The sequence below is a fragment of the Anarrhichthys ocellatus genome, unplaced genomic scaffold (genome assembly GCF_004355925.1).
Source record: "Anarrhichthys ocellatus isolate YVR2014 unplaced genomic scaffold, GSC_Weel_1.0 scaffold1827, whole genome shotgun sequence".
Classification (NCBI taxonomy): Eukaryota; Metazoa; Chordata; class Actinopteri; order Perciformes; family Anarhichadidae; genus Anarrhichthys; species Anarrhichthys ocellatus.
The window spans coordinates 461-9,613 of NW_022281801.1; the positions used below are offsets into that span (position 1 = coordinate 461).

General features: G+C 40.5%; 1 protein-coding gene across 1 annotated transcript; it reads left to right on the plus strand.

Annotated features, from left to right (window-relative positions):
- The first annotated feature begins 262 nt into the window (after positions 1-262).
- Positions 263-8,413, plus strand: LOC116377901 (glycoprotein-N-acetylgalactosamine 3-beta-galactosyltransferase 1-B-like). The gene is made up of 4 exons (XM_031839661.1): positions 263-2,398; positions 2,572-2,842; positions 4,608-5,272; positions 6,066-8,413. The coding sequence occupies exons 2-4, from the start codon at positions 2,617-2,619 to the stop codon at positions 6,399-6,401; spliced, it is 1,227 nt and encodes a 408-aa protein (XP_031695521.1). The 5' UTR covers positions 263-2,398; positions 2,572-2,616; the 3' UTR covers positions 6,402-8,413.
- Positions 8,414-9,153: the final 740 nt, after the last annotated feature.

The window sequence follows — 9,153 nt, forward strand, 5'->3', positions numbered from 1 at the left end:
TTTCATCCTCACTGAAACCCACTTACCACCCTCAAGTACACTTCTCTTCAACCTTTGACAAACTGTCTACAAAATGTGTGTTTTGTCATTGACATTCAGCAAATCAGAATAAGGACTTTGACACGTAAAATAAGCTTTTTCTTTTGTGGGGAAAAAGTTTAAAAAGTGACGTTTTCTTTTAATTTTCCACAAGTCATATAAACATGCATTCATAAAGGTGGTTGTTTGTAAAACCATCATTTCCCCCCCCCCCCCCATCTTACAGACTGGAGGCACAGAAGAGGTTTACAAAGAGCAAAAGAGGCAGCAGGAGTTGGAGAACAACTATAGGTTTGTGTGGGGAGAGTCCCAGGAGGAGTCCCAGTCATCCGGCCCCTCTGACTCAGATGACGTGGACATATGAGCTCATTCAGTGCAGCTGTTGTGACGGTGAACTCCTGTGGAGGGAGCCCCATTTATTCAATTACTGCTATTAAAGCTGGTGGATAACATCTACTCACCTGTTTGCACATTCTGAAAATGTGTCTGTGTGTCTTGAATAGGCAATATGTGTCTGGAGTGGGCACCAGTTATATGTTGCACGATGACCCCGCAACATCTCAGCTGTACTGTGCAGTTGAATGAAGTTATGCATTTTCCCCTTTTTGAAGGGATTCAGTTTTGAAAGATGGTACTTTTTTTTTTTTTTCTTTTTTTTTAGTGACTTCAACTGAATATTTGCATCTAGTTCTGAAGTTGTCAGCGGCACACTGTGTCCACAGTTCAATTATTACTTGTATGTTGTTATTGACAAAGAAGTCCTTAGATTCAAAAGACAGCTTGGGGGGAATTGTGCATGCCTCAACCTGAAGGAGTGTTTGCACAGGTTGTTCAAGTTACAGTTTACTCCAAAGGATGATTGTGTCTGCATATGAAAAACAAAAGACAAATACTGAAGAGTTCCCATTTCAGTTCCCACTTGTCTTTGAAACTTTCTGTTGCTGCATTTGGTGATGAGATTAAACACAATTGTAGCTTACAGAAGTGTTTGCACACATGCTTTTGAAAAGGTTTGTCTAAACCCAGAATTTTAACATTGTTTCACAAAAATGTTTATTTCAGGTTGTCCTGCTGTTAAATGGATCCAAAAGAAAAAAACACTTAAAGAAGTTTAGGAAGATATATCTTTTAATTTTGTACTTTAATTTCTGACAATTTAACTTACCCTAATTTAGCAAAGGAAAAGAGTGCTACACTGTCAGTCAGATTCAGTGTACCCAAATAATGAATCTACACAACTTTTCTACGGATTGTGTATTTAGGGGCTGAATTTGTATCATTTGTGAATAACTGTGACTACTGGGAACTCAACTTGTACATAATTGTTGCGTGAATATGCTTTTGAATTGATTTGATGTATAATGGCACAAATTAAGTCAGACTCGAGTTACCAGAGTAAATGTGGTCAATTTAGGTATTTGTTCCCAAAGAAGCCAGTATCCAGAGGCTCAAGGTCGGATAAGAAAGCAGAAAAATGCTTCAGGATGTGTGTAGGTGCGTTTCTTCACTTGGCTAACTGGATTTGTCTTGCTCTTGCATTGTTATGCATCTTCTAATGGTCTAATCTGATTTTGGGCCTGTATTGCAATGCGATGGAAAACCCAAAGTTAACAGGATCTGTTTATAATCAGATACCTTTGATCTAGGATAAATAAACAAAATACAGTATTTGGAAAAATAAAAATGTTTGCCAAGTAATCGCACCTGTATATTTATTTGCAGTAGTACGCGCCTGCGCTTTTCTTTTGAAATATCCCGACCTGACCGGAAAATGCTGTGTCTTCTGGACGGAAAACAGAACCCAGATTAGTTAGCAGTTTCTGCAGCGTTTTGAAACATTTTTACATGGGTGTTTTTGTCTGTAACGTTATTTTCATTAAACTACGGGGCTTAGTCCAATCCACAGTACATCCAGCCAGCTCGGTCGGTCACCTGGATAACTAACGCTTCCGTTAGTTGACGTTATGTTGACACAACAGGAAGGATTGCTAATTTAGCACTGAATTTACCGTCAGCAGTGTCGATCAAACCAACGGACCAGCTAACGTTTACCAACGGCTGTTTTAACAAGGCCAGGAGACGATGAGAACAACTGCTTTTATAAGTCGTTTATTTTCTATCCCGGATATTATTTAGCTGTTCGTGGTTAACGTTAGATCGCTCGCAGTTTCGCAACGATAACTATTGGCAACATATTAGTGCTGCTAGCTGAGCTAAGTTCTCGTTCAGGGAGGGGGAAACAAACAGCTACGTCGTGGTCAAAACTGGCTCAGCTTTCGCTTTTACAAAGTTAATGTGTAGTGTTACAATGAAGTAGCTGCGGGATACTCCAGCTGCTATGGTGTACGCGATACTGCTGGTGAGTACCATTAAACCCCACCTTAGACACGCAGTGACGCTGTCACCCAGTTGACACTTCATTTCTGCCAACACTCGATAACAGCGAGGAGATTTGGAAAGTTTGCAACTCGTGACTGGGGCCCCTTGTAGTGAAACGTGTGTCCGTGTTGTCTCCTTCACCACCGTATTCAGCACCTGCCAAGTTGAACGACTGACAGTGAGGACACCGGGTCCAGAATGAAGGCCCTCGGATCCAGATTCTCCTTCTGTGCGGGTTTCGTGGTGGGAACCTGCACGCTGTACGTGTTTCTGCGGCAGGTAAGCTTTGAGAAGACCATGTCATCACAGCAGGTCAGCAGCTTGCATCAACGTCATGACCACCAGCAACAGCCTGAGGAAGAGAGGAAGATATGGAAGAAGGAGAGGTCTGCTCTGTTCAACCTAAGGCACCCTCATCATACAGGTACGCCATATGGACGTTTATTTTTTATATAGAAAATAAGTACAATAATAAACTCAACATTAGTTATAGGACATAGTATTAAACGAGTTATTGCTGAGCTTGTTATGATTTCTTTATGTATCATAGTAACCGTGTCTAAAAACCTGTTCCCAAAGTGTTTACATTTATCACTGTCAAAAATACATTTATGTTCAACTGAGTCGCATGCTTTTTTGGAAATCCAAGAATAGCATAAAACCATCGTCAATTAAATAGTTGTAATCAATAAAGTCCAGAACTAAGCAGATATTATTGTGGGTCGATCTTCCTTTGAGGAATCCTGATTGGGTTGTGCCTTGCTAATCTTATGCTGGTTCAGTTCTCTCTCTCTGTCTGTCTGTCTCTTTCCCACTCACTCTCTCACTCCCACTCTCTTACTCTCACACCACTGTTTTTATGAAAAAAACTCCCTTTTGGATTAAAAGACGTACTACTGCTGTTGATACTTCTGCTACTACGACTACATCTGCTGCTGCTACTACTACTGTTGATATAGAACTACTATTGCTACTACTGCAACTTCTAATACTGCTGTTTTTTAATATTGTGGATGTAACCTTCAATCCAGTTGCTGTATTTCTTCTTTCAGATTCTTTTTGAAGTCTTTACAGATGTATCTGCCCTCGTTTAGATTGTTTCAGCACTTATCTGGGGTAAAGAAGTCATTGTTTGGCTCACTTCCCCATAGCTAGTTCTGTAATACATCCATGTAGCTGTCTTACTAGTGTCCTGTTTGTTTAGTGCATGTAGTGAATGTGTGAGTACTGCCCTTTTTTCAATATTGACATACGCATCAGCTGATTGACACCTAGACAATCTAATCGAGCTATTTGTCCTCCAAGACATTGGAGCTGGCTAATGTGTGGGTGGGAGCGCAGGTGCATGAGGTGCTGGTGGCTGTGGTGGAGGCCCCTCTTCCGAGGTTTAGTCTCGACCTGGTGGCTGCTGGAGAAGTGCAGGATGTGCTTCACTGAGCCCTGGCAGCTTCGATTCCTCTCTGTAAAAAAAAAAGTACAGATGTTTTCCATCACTACTAAGTTCATTGACAGAATGTTCTCACATCCTTTCTGCTTTCTACCTCCACCACCCCACACACACAACATTTCACACAAGGAATGTGGTGGCGGTGGGACCGTGTTTTCTTTCCCATTTTGCAATCTACACTCTACACTTGAAGAGATTTACAGTTTGCTCGACCTTTAAGCAACGCAGTGGAGGAGTAACTTTGCAGAAGCTGAATGTACACACGGCTTTACAGTAACCAGGTTCCTACAGCGCCTGTAAACATATTCTCCAATTACCCTGTAGCCTGTTTTCTCTGGTTAACCAATAATCATTGATCAAGTGCCTGTAAACACGTGTGTGTGTGTGTGTGTGGTTGGAATTGAAAGTTGACCAAACATTTATTTTTGATGATTGTCTCACTGAATTTGGTTTGGATCTGTAGTTGTACCTCTAAATGTTTGTTAATTTTCTGATGCATATTAGTTCATCTTAACCTCCATTTTATGATTGGCTTTTCATTTTTAACCATCCACTTTGAGTTCCTGGTTCTGGATTTTTATGCTAAACCCTACACCCCATATTTGATTTCCTCTTTTGAATGTTGTCTTTTCCCCTTCAATAATATATTGTATTAACTATTGTATGATTGGATACTATCACAGTTTACTATGGAGAGATTACAGTGTGAAATGTTATATTACTATTTGTATCTCCTTACTAGGTGAGGATAGCAGCATGGCTGATGAACTATACAAAAAGGTGCGTATTCTTTGCTGGGTGATGACTGGACCCAACAACCTGGAGAAGAAGACTCGCCATGTGAAGTCTACTTGGAGTCGCCACTGCAATATCGTGGTCTTCATGAGCTCTGTGGACGACCCCGACTTCCCCACGGTGGGCTTAGACACAAAGGAGGGTAGAGACCAGCTTTACTGGAAAACGATCCGGGCCTTCCAATATGTCTACGAGCATCACAGCAACGAGGCGGACTGGTTCCTTAAGGCAGATGACGACACCTACGTAATTGTAGACAACCTGCGTTTGGTTCTCTCGAACCACACACCGGGTGAGCCGATTTACTTTGGCCGAAGATTCAAGCCCTACGCCAAGCAGGGCTACATGAGTGGTGGTGCGGGCTATGTGTTGAGCAGAGAGGCTCTGCGGCGATTTGTAGAAGGATTTAAAAGCAAAGTCTGCACTCACACTAGCTCTGTAGAGGACCTGGCAATGGGGCAGTGCATGGAGAAAGTTGGAGTGCTGGCAGGGGACTCCAGAGACGCTGTGCAGAGGGAGACATTTCATCCATTTGTCCCCGAGCAGCACCTCACTGCCAAGTTTCCCAAGAGCTTCTGGTATTGGAGCTACTGCTACTACCCGATCTCGGAGGCAAGTGCAGAAAACATTCTGGACTTTCTCTTTGTTGTTGACGTGGTATTACACTGGTTTGACGCAACTTCAGCACTGCTAATGTTTGAAAAGACAACTAGCTTAAGACGGACAACTATATGCTTGTTTAAACGGATGTACCGATCAAGTTCTTTTGCTCCTGATCTAAAAGTTTCAAAATTGAGTATCTGCCGAAACCGTGTTCCCATCAGATACTTCTATTTTCCCAATACGGCTGCATAGTGCACACTTCAAGTAGGCTACATTAAAGGTATTACAATCAATCAAATATATATCCTTAACAATTGAATAGTTTAGTATTGCATTCAAAAAAACAATCCCTACATCCAATCTGTTCCTTAATGTTTTTTTATTATCATTTATACAAAACATCAACAAATTACTCTTACTGGCTGTTTTCTTGCAGTGCTTTTGTTGCACTTGCAATGCTCAGTGGTGCAGTGAGTGTGGTTGCGTTGGCTCTCCACCACTGTCTGCAGTCTGCGGAGACTTTAAGAGTTGAAGTGGCTGCACTCATTGTGTTGATGTGCATGAAAGCTTCGCGAGTAAAACGTCTGTTTGACATCTGATGTAAAACAAAGGATCTGATCAGGCCAAGCCTTGACTCACCCCGATGTCGATCTTTGAGATAAAATTGGAACATTTGCCGAGGTCAACAAAGTTTTCCCATAGCAGCTTTTGGTCAAACTGGTTAATCCACAGTAACAAGGAAAGCTCAACCATTTTGTCTCTGTATTGTTGCATAACTACAATACACTCTTTTTTTTCTCAGGGTCCAAACTGCTGCTCGGACTTGTCCGTGTCATTCCACTATGTAGATGCTCCACAGATGTATTTATTGGAGTACTACACATATCACCTGCGTGCCTTTGGCTACAGATATCGTTACCAGCCCCCCATCCCGCTGGTGTACAATATTAAGCAGTCAAGTTCCCGGGATGCTGCAGAAGAAGGAAAAAAAGAGCTGACTTCTCAGGAGAAAGGGCAAGGAGAGGGGGATGATCCATCCAGGACTGACACGAGACAGGATATAGATTCCCCTCCTGCTGCTGGTAATGTCCCTCCTGCTGCTGGTAAGGTCCCTCCTGCTGTCCCAGCAGGCAAATAACAGTTTAACTGTGTGGGTGCGTGATGGAAAGTGCTTATTCATTGTGATAATCTTCGCTCCAATTTTTACACAAGTAGAAAATAAGTCCACTTTGATTTGAAATGTCTCCACACATGCGTGTGTTTCTGAAGGACTGCTGCTAATGTGAATTGCAACTGTGAGACCGGTCTTAAGGCCAAGAGGTGGTTTATGACTTACCCTCGTTTTCAGGGTTTTTTAGGTGGTTTTACAGCTGAACATCTTCTTTAGACGTTGGGAATGGCTTTCTGTAACCTGCACTCATTTGTTAATTAACTAAAGCACCTTTTTAATCCACATGATACTAGTATGTTCCAGAGCCACTTAAATTTGATTCGTCAAATATTTTATCTTTTTCTTGACTTTTGCAAATCGCTTGTGGTTTGCTGGAGTTGTTTGACTTAATTTCACACGGATGACCATATGCCTTGGAAGCCAATATACGCCAAGAGCTGCTCAGACGGAGCATAAAGCTTTTCAGATCAAATTTAAATCAAAAAGTGCCTCACCTTGTACATCAGCCAACACCCATTTGTCCACAGTGATTTGGGTGTTTGTTTTAGCATACTGTGGTTAACCAGTTTCCATGTCACATCCCAAACTCGTCAGGCTGCATTCAGAAGCATGTTCACAATAAAGTTAGGTGTAACGCTGTGTAAACGATCTGTGGAGGACTAAATCAATTTTATTTGATTGTATGCTGCGGTAGCTCAGAGAAGCTTGATTCCATATGAAAAAAAAGTCTTATATTTGTGTCAAGTTTTTTATTCACATGAATAGGGCTGCAACTAACTATTTTTATTGTGGTCATCTTTACTGATTTATCTTCCAATTAATTCCAAATACATTTCTCAACTAACTTGACTCTCAACTAACTAACCTAAAAACCAGGTCTTAAACCCCCCCCACAAAATACAGACAGAAAGTTAATTTCAGCAGGAAACCATTGTTTGGAGGCATTCATATTTCTCTGTCTAATAGAAATACATTAATGTGAGAATGATGCTTTTAAATAAAAAGTCCAAATTTATAAATGTATACAGTCCAGCCAAAGATTTGCATGAGGGATGATAACAGACACACTAGTCTGTATTTTTGTCAATCAATCCAGGTGCTTTCTATTTGTTTATGTCATTTGTGTATGTCCAGTTAACCTGTATCCTTTTGTTCTCCACCATGGGGTTAATTTGATCTGGAATACAATGTTTACATTTTAACCGACTACTTCCTTGTCTGGCTGAAGGTGTGTTTAACACACCTTCAGCCAGACAAGGAAACACACCTTCAGCCAGATTCTTTGTTTGAAATGAAACGCAGTCTTCTCCAAATCATGTCTACCTGTGCTTCCTGAAACTGGCACTAGACACGCACACTTCTCATTTCTCCTCATCTCTTCCTTGTGGACTCATCAGCTTGTGCCTTGTCAATTTGAGATTGTATAATTCATCAGCTGCACACATGACGTTGCACTGTGACATCACCATGATGAGAGTGATGCTTTCAGATGGAGTATGATTTTATTGAATCCTTCCAATGTAATGAGTATATGGCCTTTGGGAAAGCCAGCAGATGACTTGTTCATGTCAGCAAGAATTTTTATTTTATTTTTAGTTTGTGTAATTAAAATGAAAAAATCCAGTTTAAACCAAATCAGCATGTTTTACATAATTGCTTCCTTTGAAATGAATTTGAATTTGTACAACATTTTAGTAGCAAAGGACTATAGGGCAGATTCTTCTGCGGGCAGCTGTGCGGGCCCAACACATCTGGTGCCTGTGATACCACACATCCAGTCCTTGACAATCTACTCCAACATTCAAATTTGATCTAAGGGAAAGGTGTACAGTACTGTATTTATATTTGAAATGTATTTATGTTGGTATTGGCGTTTAAATTGAGTCAGTACACTTAAGTGTGTAAATTGATTTTGTGTGACCAGTGTGCAGGATCGTTTGGTACTTTAATCACTATAAATAAATGCATATTTTACTGTACATTTGTTTTGTTTTTACATTTCTTTACGTGATAATGAGTCAGAACAATTTCTATTGACGGTAGAAAAGCATCCATGCATGGTTAATGTGGCTTTTCCACCTCCCTGTGCTTTAATAACTTTGATACATCGTCCTCTGTTGTTACAAAGCTGTGAGGATTTATCAGTGCTGTGAGAGACTGCAGGTTTTACAGTCTGTGTTGAGGTGGGGGAGGCGTGACGTCCCACCACGGAAAGCGTTGAAACCTAAGTAAGGAAAACAAGGTTTTTAAAAGATTCGGCAACAAATTTTCTTTGTTTAATTTTGAGGAGGATGCACATCCGTGCACATACCTCTGCCTTCCATGATTGATGAGTTGGCCTCTCTTAGTTTGTAAATACTCCTCGGCACACGGACAATTCATTCCTGTTCATACAGGAAAAAAAAACAAACCTTGAAGTAGTTATCGTAATCGCTACATTAGTTGTTGCAATATTATTTTTTCAAACCGGACTGTTTTATTGAAAGTTTAGTTTTATATATAAGTGTATGTGTATATGTATGTGTATGTATGTATATATGTATGTGTATGTATGTATACAGTTGTGTGAAAAAGTGTTTGCCCCCTTCCTGATTTCTTATTTTTTTGCATGTTTGTCACACTTAAATGTTTCAGATCAAACAAATTTAAATATTAGACAAAGATAACACAAGTAAACACAAAATGCAGTTTTTAAATGAAGGTTTTTATTATTAAGGGG

What these genes read in the sequence shown, in the direction of transcription:
- LOC116377901 (XM_031839661.1), top strand. Translation starts at nt 2,617, where the DNA reads ATGAAGGCCCTCGGATCCAGATTCTCCTTCTGTGCGGGTTTCGTGGTG. An exon ending in AAGGCACCCTCATCATACAG is followed by an intron (nt 2,843 to 4,607) that starts GTACGCCATATG and finishes TCTCCTTACTAG; the next exon opens with GTGAGGATAGCAGCATGGCT. An exon ending in GCTACTACCCGATCTCGGAG is followed by an intron (nt 5,273 to 6,065) that starts GCAAGTGCAGAA and finishes TTTTTTTCTCAG; the next exon opens with GGTCCAAACTGCTGCTCGGA.